This window comes from Mizuhopecten yessoensis, unplaced genomic scaffold (genome assembly GCF_002113885.1).
Source record: "Mizuhopecten yessoensis strain PY_sf001 unplaced genomic scaffold, ASM211388v2 scaffold10771, whole genome shotgun sequence".
NCBI lineage: Eukaryota > Metazoa > Mollusca > Bivalvia > Pectinida > Pectinidae > Mizuhopecten > Mizuhopecten yessoensis.
Window position 1 is genome coordinate 1,928,584 of NW_018408713.1, and position 19,072 is coordinate 1,947,655.

The window sequence follows — 19,072 nt, forward strand, 5'->3', positions numbered from 1 at the left end:
TGGGGAGGGAAGGAGCAAAAGAGCTTTTACAGAAATTGAGGAGGGGGGGAGAGGGCTGAGAAGACAACAAGGGGTCCAAGTGGTAAAGATGTTGAGTCCATGTGTGTCCATTTATTAGTGCAACTATTTATTTAACCTGAAACATAATAATAATTTTAATTTCTTCAGTAAAGTGGCAGGGAGTTACATTTCTCTCTTTTAATCAAAATTTAATTAACAGAGGTAAACTATACACATGTATGCTATCCTTTTTGGGTTTGTCAGGGATTGGGAGTGATTTCTAATAATTTATTCCATTTCTTCCAAGAATTTTCCATTTTTAAAGCAGTATCCACTCCTTTGCCTATAGAAATATATTTTTGAATTCTGTAGTGATCTATAATAGCATTTTTTCTTCTTCTCATCTTCATTGTGGTAAATAGGAGATTTCAAAACTCAATGGGATGTAATTACTGTATGAAAGATAGCTTTGGTATGTTGGTATAATCAGATTTCATTGTAATCAAACACCAAAGGAGCTTTGGTTGAATATTGTGGTAAATATTTACAAGTACACCATGAATTTAACCTCTCTATACTGATCTATTTGTGGGCTGTTTAAATCACCTGTCTCTGGTCTCTTAATGTTCGTCCTTAAACAATTCTTATTATCACTATTTTTCAAGAAGTACTGGACCTATGTTTATCAGATTTTATTGGTAGGTTTTCCTCTGTCCTTAGTTAATTGTCATGCTAAAACATTTTCCTTGATTATTCTTGAATCTCATGAACAGGATATACATTCATTTGGTGATGAATGCAGTGAGGATTGAATTCATGGACAAATATGTGAGCGTTTATTCTGAGATTAATTTGATGATAATGTATGTTAGAGTTTACATTGAAATGAATGTGATAATTATGATGATGTGGAATTTCACATGGAGATGACTTGATGATAACTATAGCTTACCTGGATATGACTTGATGATAACTATAGCTTACCTGGATATGACTTGATAACTATAGCTTACCTAGATACAACTTGATAACTATAGCTTACCTGGAGATGACTTGATGATAACTATAGCTTACCTGGATAGGACTTGATGATAACTTAAGCTTACCGAAATATGACTTGATGATAACTGTAGCTTACCTGGATATGACTTGATGATAACTATAGCTTACCTAGATACGACTTGATGATAACTTAAGCTAACCTGGAGATGACTTGATGATAGCTATAGCTTACCTGGATATGACTTGATAACTATAGCTTACCTGGAGATGACTTGATCATAACTGTAGCTTACCTGGATATGACTTGATAACTATAACTTACCTGGATATGACTTGATGATAACGTAAGCTTACCTGGAGATGACTTGATGATAACTTAAGCTTACCGAAATATGACTTGATGATAACTATAGCTTACCTGGAGATGACTTGATGATAACTTGAGCTTACCGAAATATGACTTGATGATAACGTAAGCTTACCGAAATATGACTTGATGATAACGTAAGCTTACCTGGAGATGACTTGATGATAACTTAAGCTTACCTGGATATGACTTGTTACTGACAATGATGTGACTTCACCTGAAGATTGGTTTGATGTTGACAATAATGCAAGTTTTCGCCTGTATGTAGTAAGGTGATGACAATGATGTGAGATTTCACCTGTATGTAATTTGGTGTTGACAAAGATGTGAGTTCATGTGTATGTAATTTGATGTTGACAATGATGGGGGTTCACCTGTAAATTTGAGGATGAAAGTGATGTGAGATTTTACCTATAGATCTCTGATGTTGACAACGATATACACCTATAGTTTGACTTGATAACGATAATGTGAGATTTCACTAAGAATTAATTTTGTGTTATTAATGATTCAAGATCTCGTTTAAAATTAATTTGATGTAAATAGTGATGTGAGTGTTCCCCTTTGTGTAATTATAAGTTGACAGTGAGGTAAGATTTCACCAGTACGTAAGTTTGTGTTCACAATGATATGAGTTTTCACCTGAAGATTAATTTGTTGTTGACATTGATGTAAGATTTCACCTGTATGAAACTTATTCACAATGACACAAGTTTTCACCTGTAGATAAATTTTGTATTGATATGAAAGTTGAACTGAATATTTTGAACCAATAATGTAAGTTCACCTATAGATTAATTTGATGATGTTAACAATGTAAGAGATTAATTTGATGTTGTTAACAATGTAAGTTCACCTATAGATTAATTTGATGTCGTTAACAATGTCAGGTCACCTATAGATTAATTTGATGTCGTTCACAATGTAAGTTCACCTATAGATTAATTTGATATCGTTAACAATTTAAGTTCACCTATAGATTAATTTGATGTTGTTAACAATGTAAGTTCACCTATAGATTAATTTGATATCGTTAACAATTTAAGTTCACCTATAGATTAATTTGATGTTGTTAACAATGTAAGTTCCCCTATAGATTAATTTGATGTCGTTAACAATGTCAGGTCACCTATAGATTAATTTGATGTCGTTCACAATGTAAGTTCACCTATAGATTAATTTGATATCGTTAACAATTTAAGTTCACCTATAGATTAATTTGATGTTGTTAACAATGTAAGTTCACCTATAGATTAATTTGATATCGTTAACAATTTAAGTTCACCTATAGATTAATTTGATGTTGTTAACAATGTAAGTTCCCCTATAGATTAATTTGATGTCGTTAACAATGTAAGGTCACCTATAGATTAATTTGATGTCGTTAACAATGTAATTTCACCTATAGATTAATTTGATGTCGTTAACGATGTAAGTTCACCTATAGATTAATTTGATGTCGTTAACGATGTAAGTTCACCTATAGATTAATTTGATGACGTTAACAATGTAAGTTCACCTATAGATTAATTTGATGTTGTTAACAATGTAAGTTCCCCTATAGATTAATTTGATGTCGTTAACAATGTAAGTTCCCCTATAGATTAATTTGATGTCGTTAACAATGTCAGGTCACCTATAGATTAATTTGATGTCGTTCACAATGTAAGTTCACCTATAGATTAATTTGATGTCGTTAACAATGTAAGTTCACCTATAGATTAATTTGATGTCTATTACGGACACCAAAACCTGGTCATGATGGGCACAGGGAAACCTGTCTATAACGGACACCAAAACCATGCTGGGCACAGGGAAACCTGTCTATAACGGACACCAATAAACCTGTTTATACAAGCCACAGGGAAACCTGTTGATACCGATGACTTTAAAACCTTTTTGTTATGCACAATTGAAAGGTTATAAATAGCTTTTAATGTCTTTATGATATCAAAGAAACTGTTTTGTATGTACTCTATCAATTGTTGTAGACATTTTTTTGTCTTAGGGGTATTTATTTTCATTAATTTTGAACATTGAATCTATCATAATTGTGTAGTCCCTTTCAGACCAGTAAGTTGAGAAGTGGGACATTTATTGTTCAGTATTTTGCTGTGCTGTTTGTTAGCTGTGTAGGTTCTATACCTTATGCTGGATACTGGAGCTTGTTAGCCATTATCTATATATTGACGGCTAGAGTAACATCTACCAATTCCTATTTACACAAAATGCATTTCAATTTCTGACTGACTTGTGTAGTCACAGAAGGGGGGGGCGGGGCGGGGNTAGATAAGTTATGTATCTTCTGTTTCTCCTTTGATTATACCGTGGATACCACGAAGGTATACAGAGTTCACACTGGTGCAAGTAAAAATCCAGGAAAAGTGCAAACAAAACAGCAAATCTCTTCCGAACATCGGAATTCATTGGAGCAACATTGACATGTATTTCCTGGATTTTGACTTGTGTAGTGTACAATGGAGTATTAATGGTTCAGCTGTATTGCTTAATAGCGGGATTAACAGGTACTTGTTTGTGTAGAAGTTGATCAATCTGTCCTCTAAAACACTGGGTTGAGGCTACCAGAGTAATCCATACTACACAAGATTTAATCATAAAAACCCCTTGTATTTAAGTTTTAACCCTAACAGTCAAAATGTATTATGTGCATCATATAGATCAACACACTGGCACCGAGACACAACAAGTTGTAAATTCACTGGAGTGTAAATTTAACCTCTTGTGAACCTCGGTTAAAACATCCACTTTTGTGATGCACTCGCATACCAAACGACTGCTTGACTATTTCTTACTTGCCAAATGTCTTTACAATTTGATATGGGTAGAATACAATACAACATTTTCGTAGAGTATGAGAGTTTGCAGCTGTGACCCTGTAGCGAGGGTCGATTCACAAATTTCAAAGAAGCAGTGGATGCTAATGGCTAGTCAGTATACATGCACAAGCCCATGAGCTTCAGTATCGGCAGTCGGTGGTTTACCTTGATTTCAAGGTTGTGCAGTTCAAACATTCCAATTTGTATATTTACACAATCTGATACTAACAACTAACCAACACAAATCAGTCACAGTTAATTTTTTCTTGAGTAACTAATAGGAATAGTTGCCATTTTGGGACTGTATGCAATGTAGCCTTCTTTATTCACTGTGTTTAATGTTAAGTATTTTGGATCCTCTTTAGAATTATTAACAGACTTTTAATTTTTATTAAAAAAAGCTGTGGTAGTTAATGGGAGCTTATTATTTTTAATCAGTATTGGGCAATTATTATTACTCATTTTGAGTGTAAATAATTCATTTTCATAGCATCTATGTTATAGGTCAGTATTTAAGGACATTAAAATTTGTGACCAAAAGTAACAAAAAAAAAGCACCAAGTGGACTTATGCAAGTCTCAAGTGAGATTATTTCATGTTCATGTATATTGTTATCAAATTATACCAGTAGTAATAACAGATTTCCCCTACTCCTAGCTAGGATATGTTATCCAAGAAAGGTATATGTCTATATTTTTGCAGATGATCTGGGAAAGAAAATGCAGTCTAGAATAATGAAAATACGACCAAAAGTAAATGTTCCATTCAAAATTCTTAAACGTATTTATTAACTTCATTAACCCTTTCACCCATCGTAGACCAGAATGGACTCATCCCAATAAATGCATGGTAGAGTCCACTAAAGATACCTAGGGATGAAAGGGTTAAAAAGCCAGATATTTTATTCATTCGAACCTAGTTTTTTTTATATATATGAATTGTTATTTGAACAAAGTTACCAGGGTATCACTTTAGATTTAGTTGTATCGAACATTATTAGCATTATGACTTAAGTAAAACTTTGATACAGTGACCCCCATATCATTGCCACTCCACTAACTGCCAACATATTTCAATATCCTCAGTTCTTTTTATCTTAAATAGTTTTGTGTCCCTCACTATATTGCCAAACTGTTTTATAATTCAAAATTTCAGTCGTAAAAATTGGCGACAGTATAATGAGGTTTTAGTGTATAATGGTCAGTGGTATTTTCATAACTATTAAAATCAAAATTGAAAAAATTACATAAAACATTTAACCCTTTCACCACTGTAGACCATAATGGACTCACCCAGATGAATGCATGGTAGAGTCTACTAAAGTTCTATAGCGGTGAAAGGGTAATACTAAAAGATTGACACTGAAATATTATTGCCATTAAATGAATTTTACATGTACCGCTAAGAAAGTAAGTATTACCACTAAAATGATGTGCCTCTAAGTATAATCTCTGGGATGTCTTGATGCTTTAGTTGTTGTCATTTTCTTAATTAAACTTTAACATTCTTCCTATTAAATGCTAACTTATTGTCTTGTGTGTACTATTTAATTGTCTCCTTTACGTATCATAATCCTCATGCAAATATTTGTATATATAGATTGAGAAAGGTAACAAAAATATGCATTGTATATATACCATTTAAAACCATGAGTTAATTTCAAAACTGTATATTATGGATGTAAAGGGTGTGTCTTTCCTTTTAAATTGGGCAAATTTAGTTCTATTCGTAATTAATAAGACTAAGTATTCTGAAAGATTGACAATTATTTTTATATCATAAAAGAAGTACCTAAATAAAAAGATTGTTGAGGGAATATTATTTGTACTTGTTCTCATTTCCAGTTTTCATCACACAGACCGACAGATCCTGATCACATTTCTATTTTAGTCAGTGGTAAATGAGGACATTTCAATTTTCTACAAGTTTGGTTTGGTTAATTGAGCATCCTATTAACAGCCAAGGTCAGAATTTACAGAAAACTGCAATCTCTACCAAGAAATTGTTATACCCCCAACTTGGTGAGGAGGTTATGTAGTAATTATTGTGAAGCAATTTGTCACTGGTCGTTTGTCTGATGAAGGCGATGGCGTACATACCGTACTAGTGATCGCAAGCACATACCGTACTAGTCATCAAAACGTCACATATAAACACTTTCTGGTTGTGCTACATGAATCTTTTCACAATCCATACTTGCCAACCTGAAGAATATGTTCAGAAATATATAGTAATCGTTTTGTCAGTGCGTCCATCTGTCCATAGTAAACAGCTAGTATACAAGGTCTTTCATGCACACCTGACCATATTTAGTCCATATTTACACCATACACTTGTAGTATGGTTATATCGAGTTCTTCACCCGATTAGTTTTACATGGCGATAGGTGACAGTTGAAGTGTGAAAGGTCATGGTCAAAAATCCCACTTTTAAGGATTGTGTACAATAACATATCTCGTAAACTCCTCTACAAATTTAGAATGGTACATAGTATGTTAACTTTGAGTTCTACACTTGGTCATCGGTCAAAGGTTACCCGCTAAGTGGAGTGAGGGAGTATATCTCTATGAACCACTATTTATTCCCTTACATCTTCTTTCGACAAAAGCTTTGGGCTACACTTCAAAAATCTTTTTCTCTGGTTAAGAGTTCTCTATTAACATCACACAGGAGTGAGAGATTCTATAAGTCTTGCATAGAAAAAAGTCTGCAGAGATGAGGAAAAAGTGATGGAAAGTTTGCTTCACAATAAAATCAACGCACAGCATAAGGTGGGAAATATGTATTGCTTTCCTCTACTCCCATAAATGCACATACAAGATTTATTATACACATTTCTAACAATATTTTTAACACCAACCGTACAAAGTGGTAGGGGATTCCCCAAAATCAAACACACATTACAACAAATGTGGTATACAGTGGATTTTGATGAGGCTGCATGATTCTCGAATAATCTGTAAAGCCGCCTTTTGGCTGGATGTTTCCCATAAGACGATTCCATATATGTATAATTTGATATTTTGGCATAAAATCATATTCAAAAACAGATACAAAGTTCAAATTAAAATACTTTAGATTTTTAACTTCCTTGCAAGAACGTTTTAACCCCTCTGGAACTTCCATACCAAATATCACCATCCTAGCTTAAACACTTAATGCTTTGCAAAATTTTTAACCAAGAAATTTTAGCAAAAACAAACCCTGGAAATGTTGGCACTGCTGCAATGCTGGGTTGGTTAGGAACTTGAATGTCTTATATCCTCTTTCTAGTTTAGATACTGATGTTACAGTTTTGAAAATTTCAACACTTTAAACTGAATTTACACTAATGTCTACAAGGGGTTGACCACATACGCCCCTATTCTTAGGAGAATAGCAGAGCTAACAAAGGAGAAGCAAAATATTTCAAAAAACATGATTTTGAGGATAAAATGTTGTTATGGCAGTAAAAATAATATTTGAACTGTTCTTTTAAATTCACAAAAAAATGGCAGATCACCATTTGCTCCCTTTCTTCTTCTTTTTCTTCTGAGCCTGAGCAGGTTTTTGTTGCCGTGGTCCCTGGGGCAGGGCTGCTGCTGCTGCACTGGCCGTAGGGGATGGAGCAGACCCTGGTCGTGGGGAATTCGCTTCACTTCCGGACCCACCTTTACTAGCATCCCTGAAAGGTCGATGCATATTTGATTAAAGGATTTAATTAAAGGTATCCTTTCCTCATCTATTTTTAAAAGAAAATGTGGACTGTATACTTACCGACTCTCCCTATATTGGAGAGACTCTCGATTTTGGACCCTAAAATTTAGCATTTCAACCAGCAAATTTGCTAAACTATTCCTATTTTTTAAGATCTAATGATTTCATCTGAAAGGACAGCTCAATAGATGCCATTTCAAAGTGTTATTTTTTACCTAGGGTATTGTTCCCATATTTTATTTAATAGGCTTTAAATTCTGAGTATGTACAATCTCCCCCATAGAGATTTCAAAAAGTTGGTAAGTATAGGACTGAGGACTAAGTAATTTAATGGTTTGGGCCTAACAGTGGGTTTAATTATCACAAATGAAATAAAAGTACCAAGGGCAGTAACTCTTGAATACTTACATGTCCCCTGATGGTACACTGGCACTGCCTTGTGTTCCCTTGCCTAAGAAAAGAAAGATGTTTTTAATCAATAATTCTGATCAACAACAGCTTTACAGAGATACAGCTCATGCTATCATCATCAAAGGGAAACAAGCTTTTAACCATGTGAACATTTTGAAAATTATGTTTTTGGAAGATTCAAACATTTTCATGGTAATTTGTGTAGTGAGAATGGTCCATCATGGATTTAATTAGATCATAAATATTTGTGTGAATTTTTTTTTAACAGAAGACATCAACAGTGCAGTGTCATTAACCTAGCCACCTCTCTCCCAAGCTAAAGTTAACCTTACCACCTCTCTCCCAAGCTAGAGTTAACCTAGCCTCCTCTCTCCCAACCTTAAGTTAACCTAGCCACCTCTCTCCCAAACTAAAGTGTACCTAGCCATCTCTCTCCCAAGCTAAAGTTAACCTAGCCACCTCTCTCCCAACCTTAAGTTAACCTAGCCACCTCTCTCCCAAACTAAAGTGTACCTAGCAACCTCTCTCCCAAGCTAAAGTTAACCTAGCCTCCTCTCACCCAAGCTTAAGTTAACCTAGCCACCTCTCTCCCAAGCTAAAGCTAACCTAGCCACCTCTCACCCAAGCTTAAGTTAACCTAGCCACCTCTCTCCCAAACTAAAGTTAACCTAGTCACCTCTCTCTCAAGCTAGAGTGTACCTAGCAACCTCTCTCCCAAGCTAAAATGTACCTAGCCACCTCTCTCCCAAGCTAAAGTGTTCCACCTCTCTCCCAAGCTAAAGTGTACCTAGCCACCTCACTCCCAAGCTAAAGTGTACCTAGCCACCTCTCTTCCAAGCTAAGGTGTACCTAGCCACCTGTCTCCCAAGCTAAAATGTACCTAGCCACCTCTATCCCAAGCTAAAGTGTTCCTAGCAACCTCTCTCAAAAGCAAAAGTTACCCTAGCCCCCTCTCTCAAGCTAAAGTGTACCTAGCCACCTCTCTCCAAAGCTAAAGTGTACCTAGCCACCTCTCTCCCACGCTAAAATGTACCTAGCCACCTCTCTCCCAAGTTAAAGTGTACCTAGCCACCTCTCTCCCAACCTAAAGTGTACCTGGCCACCTCTCTCCCAAGCTAAAATGTACCTAGACACCTCTCTCCCAAGTTAAAGTGTACCTAGCCACCTCTCTCCCAACCTAAAGTGTACCTGGCCACCTCTCTCCCAAGCTAAAATGTACCTAGACACCTCTCTCCCAAGTTAAAGTGTACCTAGCAACCTCTCTCCCAAGCTAAAGTTAACCTAGCCTCCTCTCACCCAAGCTTAAGTTAACCTAGCCACCTCTCTCCCAAGCTAAAGTTAACCTAGCCACCTTTCTCCCAAGCTAAAGTTAACCTAGCCACCTCTCGCCCAACCTTAAGTTAACCTAGCCACCTCTCTCCCAAACTAAAGTGTACCTAGCAACCTCTCTCCCAAGCTAAAGTTAACCTAGCCTCCTCTCACCCAAGCTTAAGTTAACCTAGCCACCTCTCTCCCAAACTAAAGTGTACCTAGCCACCTCTTTCCCCGGAATAAGTGTACCTAGCCACCTCTCCCAAGCTGAATTGTACCTAGCCACCTCTCTCCCAAGCTAAAGTTTACCTAGCCCCCTCTCTCCCAAGCTAAAGTGTACCTGGCCACCTCTCTCCCAAGCTAAAATGTACCTAGCCACCTCTCTCCCAAGCTAAAGTGTGCCTAGCCACCTCTCTCCCAAGCTAAAATGTACCTAGCCACCTCTCTCCCAAGCTAAAATGTACCTAGCCACCCCTCACCCAAGCTAAAATGTACCTAGCCACCTCTCTCTCTCACTAAAATGTACCTTACCACCTCTCTCCCAAGCTAAAGTGTCCCTAGCCACTCTCTCCCAAGCTAAAGTGTACCTAGCCACCTCACTCCCAAGCTAAAGTGTACCTAGCCACCTCTCTTCCAAGCTAAGGTGGACCTAGCCACCTCTCTCCCAAGCTAAAATGTGCCTAGCCCCCTCTCTCCCAAGCTAAAGTGTACCTGGCCACCTCTCTCCCAAGCTAAAATGTACCTAGCCACCTCTCTCCCAAGTTAAAGTGTACCTAGCAACCTCTCTCCCAAGCTAAAATGTACCTAGCCACCTCTCTCCCAAGCTTAAGTTTACCTAGCCACCTCTCTCCTAGGCTTAAGTGTACCTAGCCACCTCTCTCTCTCACTAAAATGTACCTTACCACTTCTCTCCCAAGCTAAAGTGCACCTAGCCACCTCTCTCCCAGGCTTAAGTGTACCTAGCCTCCTCTCTCCCAAGCTAAAATGAACCTAGCCACCTCTCTCCACTAAAAATTACCTTACCCCCCCTCTCCCAAGCTAAAATGTTCCTAGCCTCCTCTCTCCCAAGCTAAAGCTAACCTAGCCACCTCTCCCCAAAGCTAAAATGTACCTAGCCTCCTCTCTCCCAAGCTAAAGTGTACCTAGCCACCTCTCTCCCAAGCTAAAGTGTTCCTAGCAACCTCTCTCAAAAGCTAAAGTTAACCTAGCCACCTCTCCCAAGCTAAAGTGTACCTAGCCACCTCTCTCCCAAGCTAAAGTGAAATGCCTTGATCATGACCACTGGCACAGAAAGAGAAACACCTAAAGATGAGTTGCTAATATGACAACCTGATCTGCCAATTATGTTCTATGTTTTATATACAGTAAAAACTTGATATAACGACACTCTTATACAATAGAACTTTGTTACAATGACCCTCTTTATACAGTACATGTACAACTTTGATATAATGACCCTTTTCATACAGTATATCCTTATTATATTAAAAACTCGAAACGTTTCTTTGGCTATGATAGGTAACTTCTAACATATGTGGTCATACACTTACTTATGGCTAAGAGATATTGTCTATAGGAATATGTCACTGTTTACTCACACAAGGGTAAAGTATATCACAGTGTCATCACTCAAGGGTAAAGTTTATCACAGTGTCATCACACAAGGGTAAAGTTTATCACAGGGTCCTTTGATGTAACACCCCTCATTTTAATCACCAATGCCCTTACTGCTTACACTTTTTATGAACACCCTTTATTTTTAACAATAGCTTTTAAGGGTTCTCCCTACAAAATGCCAAATCTCTGTATAATGCCATTGACAAACATTATGGCAGTAAAAAAGGTTTAACTGTATTAAACTGACAAATTTAACTGACCAATGTCCTTTTTCTTGTCCTTCCTTTTGCCTCTGTAGTAGGACCTCTCCCGCCTTGGCACCCATCGCTCAGAATCCACTTCTGCATCAAGGTTCTTTGGCAGTTTCCCTGAAGAATGACAGAGAAACAGGATTTATAAACATGTTCCTGCCTACAGTGTGATTTTCACCATTTCTGCAGTGAAGCGAATCTGGGAGTGAACATTTCTAGTCCAATAACACTACATTTGTACAAAGTCATGTCAAATATTTCAAGTCAAATAAAACTATGTGACTTAAAGTTACAACTTAAACTGCAAATTTAACACTGCATATTGTTTTGCATTTTTCCTCCAAACACAAAAAGCACCTCGCAAAGTTAAAGCTGCATACAGTATAAATCATACCTTGTATACTGTATAACTCTCTATGACAGTACTTGGAACTGTATACAGTATTATACCACATTAATTTCATGTGTACTTCCAAATGAAGCACAGCTTCTACACAGTTTAATTTTGTTTACATTCAATCCACTTACTTACACACGATTCTGTCCCAAAGCATATATACTTAGGACAAATATGTTTATTTAGCATGCACTGTGCATAAAGTAACATACCAATGTTAGCATAAAAAGCTTTGAAATAAGAATACCATTTCTGACGTTTAGAGTGTATATTGGAACATATGAGAATGGGTAAGAAGAGGTTTTATTCAGGGTTTCATTTACACAGGTGTATACTGTAGACATGCTCACCCTTCTTCTTCTTCTTCCTCTTCGCCTTCTGAATGATCATGTCACCTGCCCTGTTAAAATAAAACAAAATATTTAAAATAATAATAAATAATCAAGTATCATTTGAGGTTCTTATAAACCCCTTTATCCCACACTAGGTCTTATGTCATCTCAAAGTGGTTCACAATTATTATCTGTGGTTATTGGGCCTTCGCAACCAGCCAATATATCTTTCTTAACTGACTCCCTGTGGAGCATACAGCCAGTGCTGCCATTTCGGCGCTCACACCTAGCATTCAACAATTCTAGCACTACCCAACCATGTACTCATTTACAGCTGAGAAGACTGGTACAAGCTGAGTAAAGTATCTTGTTCAAAGATACAACACAGTGCCGTAACGTGACTCGAACCCGCAACCGTTTGATCACGAGGCCGGGCCTCCTATAAAACATTAAGTACATCTTTGTAAGTTAAAATTTCCCACAAATGTTTTATTATATAGTATACAGAGATATACTTACGGTCCAGGGGATGGCTGCGTGTCAGTCTTCTGTGCCCTTTTCATGTACTTGGGTCCTAGTGTGCTGAAGGCTGCCTCCACAGCGTCCACATCGACATTCTGGGCCAGAGTCTTTACCGATGGTAGGTCACGGCTTATACTGACACAGTTAAGGACTCACCATGCAGAATATGGTAAATAGCAGGCAGAATATAGATCTCTGATGAATCAAATCACCAACTTTTATCCACACTCATTTTACTTTAAATCGAAATAGTGTTTAATGTACCTAAATTTTACAGGAGCCTGTTCTAACATGTACATGTATTTGGAAAAAATAAAGATTTTTTTTATTGCAATAGGGAAGATATTCTTCTTTTTTTCTTCATTTTGGGAAAATACAGTACTTTTTTGCTAGTTGTAACAGCCTGTATTCAGCTGTAAAACCAGGCAAAATAAATCACTGCAGTGTTAACTTTTATGATCAGATGTACACGAATCTAACTCACCGACTTCTAAAACTAGTTCACTCAAATCTACCTTACAAACTGTTTTAATGAATTTAGTGGAATCTACTTAAATCAGAAGTCAGGACTTATTCCCTACTTGCTACTTCACAAACTTCAAAGATCACTTGAAACTATTTCTCTCACATCTACAATAATACGAAATTTGAGGACAAGGTTTCTAAAATCCACAAAAATAACCAACTTTCAAGATGAGTTCAAAATTCAACGTACAAAATATCATTTCAAGTTCAATAGAATCCACTTTAAAATATTTTAAACCATTTTATTCATATCTTAATGATTTCAATGAAATCCTACTAAAACAACTAGTTCTCTCAAATCTACCTCATAAAATAGTAAAGTTAAATGCCTACTGAATACCAGAAAATGTTCACCTGGTCAACTTTCGCCCTTTGTTTGTCAATTAAATTTTCACCCAATGTAAATTTGTCTCTCACATTCATTGTTTGGTTATATTTGCTGTAAAGTTAAATTCGCCCTCATTATATAATTATGAAAGTTGAAAATTAAACTGCAACAAAACTTTCCTGGTAAACTGTATTTCTCAGTCGTTCAAATATTCCATAGTGGCCAGGGTAATTTTTGTTATCAAATCAAGTCATTACAATATACACTGTTGTATAACGGCAAACAATTCTCAGACTCATTGTTGGTAAGGATACAGTTGTGCCTTCTCCGGGTCAAACTGGGAATACGCAGAGATGAGTTGAGCGAGTGTTTGTGGATCATTCGGCATGGACCTGGGGAGACAAGACACATATGTAATGGTGATTACATACAGTTAACACATAAGCCTGGACCTAAACGATGTTTATGAACCATCTTTTAGATTTTTTGATTTTTTTTGATCGCCCCACAACATTTTTGGAATACTGCCAGGGTTGGGGCCCTTTTTTATGAAGCTTCTTTTAGAATTGATGATTCACAAAATCAACCATTTTGAAGTAACACAGCACTATCCCACAATGTCTACCAAAAGAAACATTTAACTGTAAGTTATTCAAGTACTAAAAATCTGTTTTCTTCTCCTATAATTTCCTTTTTTTTCTTGTAGCAATTAACTGACATCACAAATGAAGAGTGTCTATTTTGTAAGACACTGCGTTTTCAAAATTGTTTATTCTTAATTAATGTTGACAGTTACAGCGTGCAACAGATTAAGATGGAATTTTGTTGCTTAATTGTAAAAGGAAACTCGACAGGTTAACAGTTATAATGGGCAATTGACCACTATAACTTGAAGCTGACAGAGTTAACATAAATTTGACTGAGATAACAGAAATTTGACTGAGATAACAGAAATTTGAGAGAAAACTGGAAATTGAGTGATAATACAATGTTGACAGAGGCAACAGGAAGCTGAATCGCTGACAGTGATATATAATGAAAATGATAAGAACTACCCCCTCAGATCCAGTGATATATAATGAAAACTGATAATAACTACCTCCTCAGATCCAGTGATATATAATGAACATTGATAAGAACTACCTCCTCAGATCCAGTGATATATAATGAAAACTGATAAGAACTACCCCCTCAGATCCAGTGATATATAATGAACATTGATAAGAACTACCTCCTCAGATCCAGTGATATATAATGAAAATTGATAAGAACTACCCCCTCAGATCCAGTGATATATTATAAAAACTGATAATAACTACCTCCTCAGATCCTCTAACATCGCAGCAGCCTGTTTAGGATTGCCATTCTTTAACTGGAAATTTGCATTGGCCCTTGTTATCAGCAAATGATCAGGAGTGTTAGCCTGCAGGAACAAACAATCAGTTCTTAATATTGTTATAATAATTGTCATTCTGTATGTCACAATTTAAACATTCTTATCTTAGCGAATGTGAACCTGACCTACTTGCTCAGATTTGTGAAAAGAATATTTATACTGAAATTATTTCCATGGAATTCTAAATAATTCTAAATAATTCCTCATTAACTTTCAAACAAATCAACACAACAAAATATCGTCATAAAGATATCTGCTGCTTTGAACATGACTGACACTTAGATATGAATTATTTGCTGCTTGGCGTAGGATGTTTCACATTAAAATGAACAAAGAATTGTTTTGGTTGTTGTCACCATGCATAGTTACCTGGTTTTTCTGGTACCATTTCACAGTGCGGTCAAGGACGTCTGAGGCCGAGTCACTATCCTCCTGACTCAAGTAAAGCGTAACAAGCGCCGAAACCTAGAAGGATAAGTCAACATTAATTACAATATTATTGTAAAAGTCAATTCAAACTATAGGGAACAGTCCGCCAGTTATACTATCCAAAACTCAAACTATTCTGTTCTCAAATTACACTGACCTGTCCACTTTAGAATCCTAACCTTGGCTTTATTCATCCCCAAACTTCCAAATCAACTTCCTTCTTCCTTCATTCACACAGAGAAACATGGACCAGATGACACTTACCACCCCTGGTCTGTACTGGAGGTCGCCGAGGGACTTGAGGGCATCACAAGCCTGATACACTTCCCCGTGGACCAGATGGATCTGAGCCGAAGCTAGCTGTATCTTCACAGCCTGCTCAGGGTGCAACTTCGTGTAGTCCTGTAAAATTTGATCATATGTTCTGGAGTAAATACAGTTTTTTTTATCATTTTCTCCTTATTTTTCTTTCTTTTTTTTTTAGCTTTTTCCGTCTTTTCGTATTGCAGAGTTATCTGTTCTTGTGAGCAGGTATTGATTGTTACGTCATTTGTTTGTGAGAGTAATGTCATAAATTTGAGAAAACGACGTACAAATGACGTAACAATCAATACCTGCTCCCAAGAGCAGATAGCTCTGCAATACCAAAAGACGGAATACATGACAAGATGTAAATTACGTATAAAAAGTTGAAAATACTCCTTTGTTAAGCACCAACAGTGGGCATGTCTAGTTTGAAAATATATCATATTTCATATGCCACCTTATTTTACAGAAAGTAAACAAATTCTGATACAAGCAAACAGGCTTATGACTCTGAGTCGTATTAATGGAGTGAAGAACTATTTTTTCTTCAAGCCCAAAACACCAAAAATAGTGGGCAGAATTAAAAAATGTCAACAACATGGAACTGAACATATGGTGTAGAGGTGAAAGACAAGTGATTGAACCACTGGATGAATGTGTACTAATTACCTGCATGAGCTGGATAGCCCGTTTATAGTCCTTGTCTTTGACATACTGGGCAGCGTCCACCAGCACAGGGGTCGAAAGGTCAGGGAACTGAGTCTTCAGCTTGGCCGCCAGACTGTGGCACTGGTCAGTCTGCAATTACATCACCGATCAAAGAAAATGATAATGTACTCTAAACGTCCTGTATACAATCAGGTTAAATACACAAGCTCAAATGAAAACAGTGATGGCCAATTATGTCACCTCTCTAATTATTATGCACTGAGCCATCTTAACAAAAACTCAAGTGAAACAGTGACTGTCAATTCTAATGTTTTTTCTGATGAAACAGGTCATTTCATTGGTTAATCAGAAACACTGCAGAGACATTAAGTCATGGTATGTATACTGAAGAAATTCAATAGACCTGATATCACGATAGCCCAACATGATGTCCAAATTGGGCATGAATCAATCATTGAAGAAATAAAAACATAAAAAACAGACAGTCTGAAAAGTCAAGAAGCTCTTTATTTTGAGATTTGCAGACATGTATATTGATTTCAGGAACCTAGCTGTAATGGAAGTGTCTACATTAAAACCCTGATATAACAGCCCTCATTCTCATGGCATCTTACCAATATATTTTGTGGTCCCTATTTCTTTTCTTCTTAACAATTCCCATACGTCTCCCACATCACAAAACAAAACACTTTATAATGCCAAACTTTGAGATGAACAAAAGCTGGCAGTATAACAAGGTTAAGCTGTAAGGGTAAGACCACTACTCACCTGGTTTGTATGTAGATGTTGGCAGTATAGCAAGGTTAAGCTGTAAGGGTAAGACCACCACTCACCTGGTTTGTATGTAGATGTTTGCAGTATAACAAGGAAAAGCTGTAAAGGTAAGACCACTACTCACCTGGTTTGTATGTAGATGTTGGCAGTATAGCAAGGTTAAGCTGTAAGGGTATGACCACTACTCACCTGGTTTGTATGTAGATGTTGGCAGTATAGCAAGGTTAAGCTGTAAGGGTAAGACCACTACTCACCTGGTTTGTATGTAAATGTTGGCAGTATAACAAGGTTAAGCTGTTAGGGTAAGACCACCACTCACCTGGTTTGTATGTAGATGTTTGCAGTATAACAAGGAAAAGCTGTTAAGGTAAGACCACCACTCACCTGGTTTGTATGTAGATGTTGGCAGTATAACAAGGTAAAGCTGTTAAGGTAAGACCACTACTCACCTGGTTTGTATGTAGATGTTGGCAGTATAACAAGGTTAAGTTGTTAGGGTAAGACCACCACTCACCTGGTTTGTATGTAGATGTTTGCAGTATAACAAGGTATAGCTGTAAGGGTAAGACCACCACTCACCTGGTTTGTATGTAGATGAAGCAGACACTGGTTGATATTGATGCTCTGCCTCTGTTTACCGGTCAGCTTATGTTTCAGGTTATCAGATGTGGCTGATTTCATTTTCTTTTTGGAGTCAAACACATTTTGATCCTACAAATAGTTACATATTTAAAGATGAAATCCCGCTGTACTTTGACAATTTTATGCATTATTATGGGGTATTTTTCTTTTGTTTTTGTCATGCATTAAAAACGACTTAGAATATGCATATAAAAACAAAAGTATGAGAAATTAATTAATCTAATCATAGTTTGAAATGCTGGAAAATCCTTTCCTAAGCAGCTAGACATCACCATGCCGTTTCTCTGTGTGGTATCAGATAAGTCTACTAATCGTCACACAGTTCACTTTACCACACAGTGAACTATATTTGTTAAGCCCCTAGTGCCTTACCTTATTGAGAGTGACAATGTTGTTAGAAGCAACAGCTGAAAGTCCTGCATCAGATGGTCTGAAATAAAAGTCAACTCTAGCTGTCAAAATGCATGGTCAAATGTATTTTTTGAAAATTTCATAATAATAAATTGCAATGTTTTTTAACATGATATATTAAATTATCCCCAAACATGTTTTTCAGTTTAATGTTTTTGTTTTTCAACATAATACATTGTATATAATACTGATTCTGAAGAAGGCTAGCCTAGCTAGTCAAAACATGTAAACCGATAACAAAACTACAGAGTCTAGATGTTGAAGCTCCAGCTTGTATATCGTTTGTATAATATAATAAAGGTTAGTTTCTGCTCCTCATTAAGCTGACCAGTAAGACAATGAACACTCTGGCTTAATACATACTTGTGTTTCATCACCTGGTTGTAGATGGCGAGAGCTTCCTCTGGTCGCCCTAGTTTCTGTAGGACAAACGCCAACTGTACCCTGTAACAGACATCAGTGTCAATATGGCTAATTATAGGCTAGATAGTCAGGAAAAACTTTTCATTTTGAAAAATATTTTTTACCAAGGTTATACAGTGGATAAAACTTTAAACACTTCGATATCCTATATACCATGAGAAAATACCCAGTAATATAATAATTATAGATTGTTACACTGCGTCGTAATGGTTTGTCCTGAGAACAATTTTCTCATCGCAAGCACATGGATAAAATCGAGAGGCCACCAGAGGTGGACTTAAGATTTTATCTACGTGCGAGACATGACAATGATTTTATCATGCTACCAGTAGGTGGTATAAAGTAGTATATAGGTGATAATACAGAATGCTATAATGATAGATACTGTAACAATAAGGCCCCCCCCCCCCCCCCCCCCCCCCCCAC

General features: G+C 36.7%; 1 protein-coding gene across 1 annotated transcript in view; it reads right to left on the reverse strand.

The window, feature by feature from the left end:
- Nucleotides 1-6,973: 6,973 nt before the first annotated feature.
- The window catches only part of LOC110462334 (signal recognition particle subunit SRP72-like), an 18,601-nt gene continuing 6,502 nt past the window's right edge, over nt 6,974-19,072 (reverse strand). Inside the window, exons 8-20 of the mRNA XM_021516269.1 lie at nt 18,587-18,667; nt 18,185-18,242; nt 17,750-17,881; nt 16,397-16,525; nt 15,686-15,823; nt 15,362-15,457; nt 14,916-15,019; nt 13,911-13,988; nt 12,741-12,878; nt 12,240-12,289; nt 11,502-11,609; nt 8,311-8,353; nt 6,974-7,870 (exon numbers count right to left, since the gene is read on the reverse strand). Of these exons, the coding sequence (XP_021371944.1) occupies nt 7,705-7,870; nt 8,311-8,353; nt 11,502-11,609; nt 12,240-12,289; nt 12,741-12,878; nt 13,911-13,988; nt 14,916-15,019; nt 15,362-15,457; nt 15,686-15,823; nt 16,397-16,525; nt 17,750-17,881; nt 18,185-18,242; nt 18,587-18,667 (1,321 nt within the window). The 3' untranslated portion in view covers nt 6,974-7,704. The remainder of the gene's footprint in view (nt 7,871-8,310; nt 8,354-11,501; nt 11,610-12,239; nt 12,290-12,740; nt 12,879-13,910; nt 13,989-14,915; nt 15,020-15,361; nt 15,458-15,685; nt 15,824-16,396; nt 16,526-17,749; nt 17,882-18,184; nt 18,243-18,586; nt 18,668-19,072) is intronic.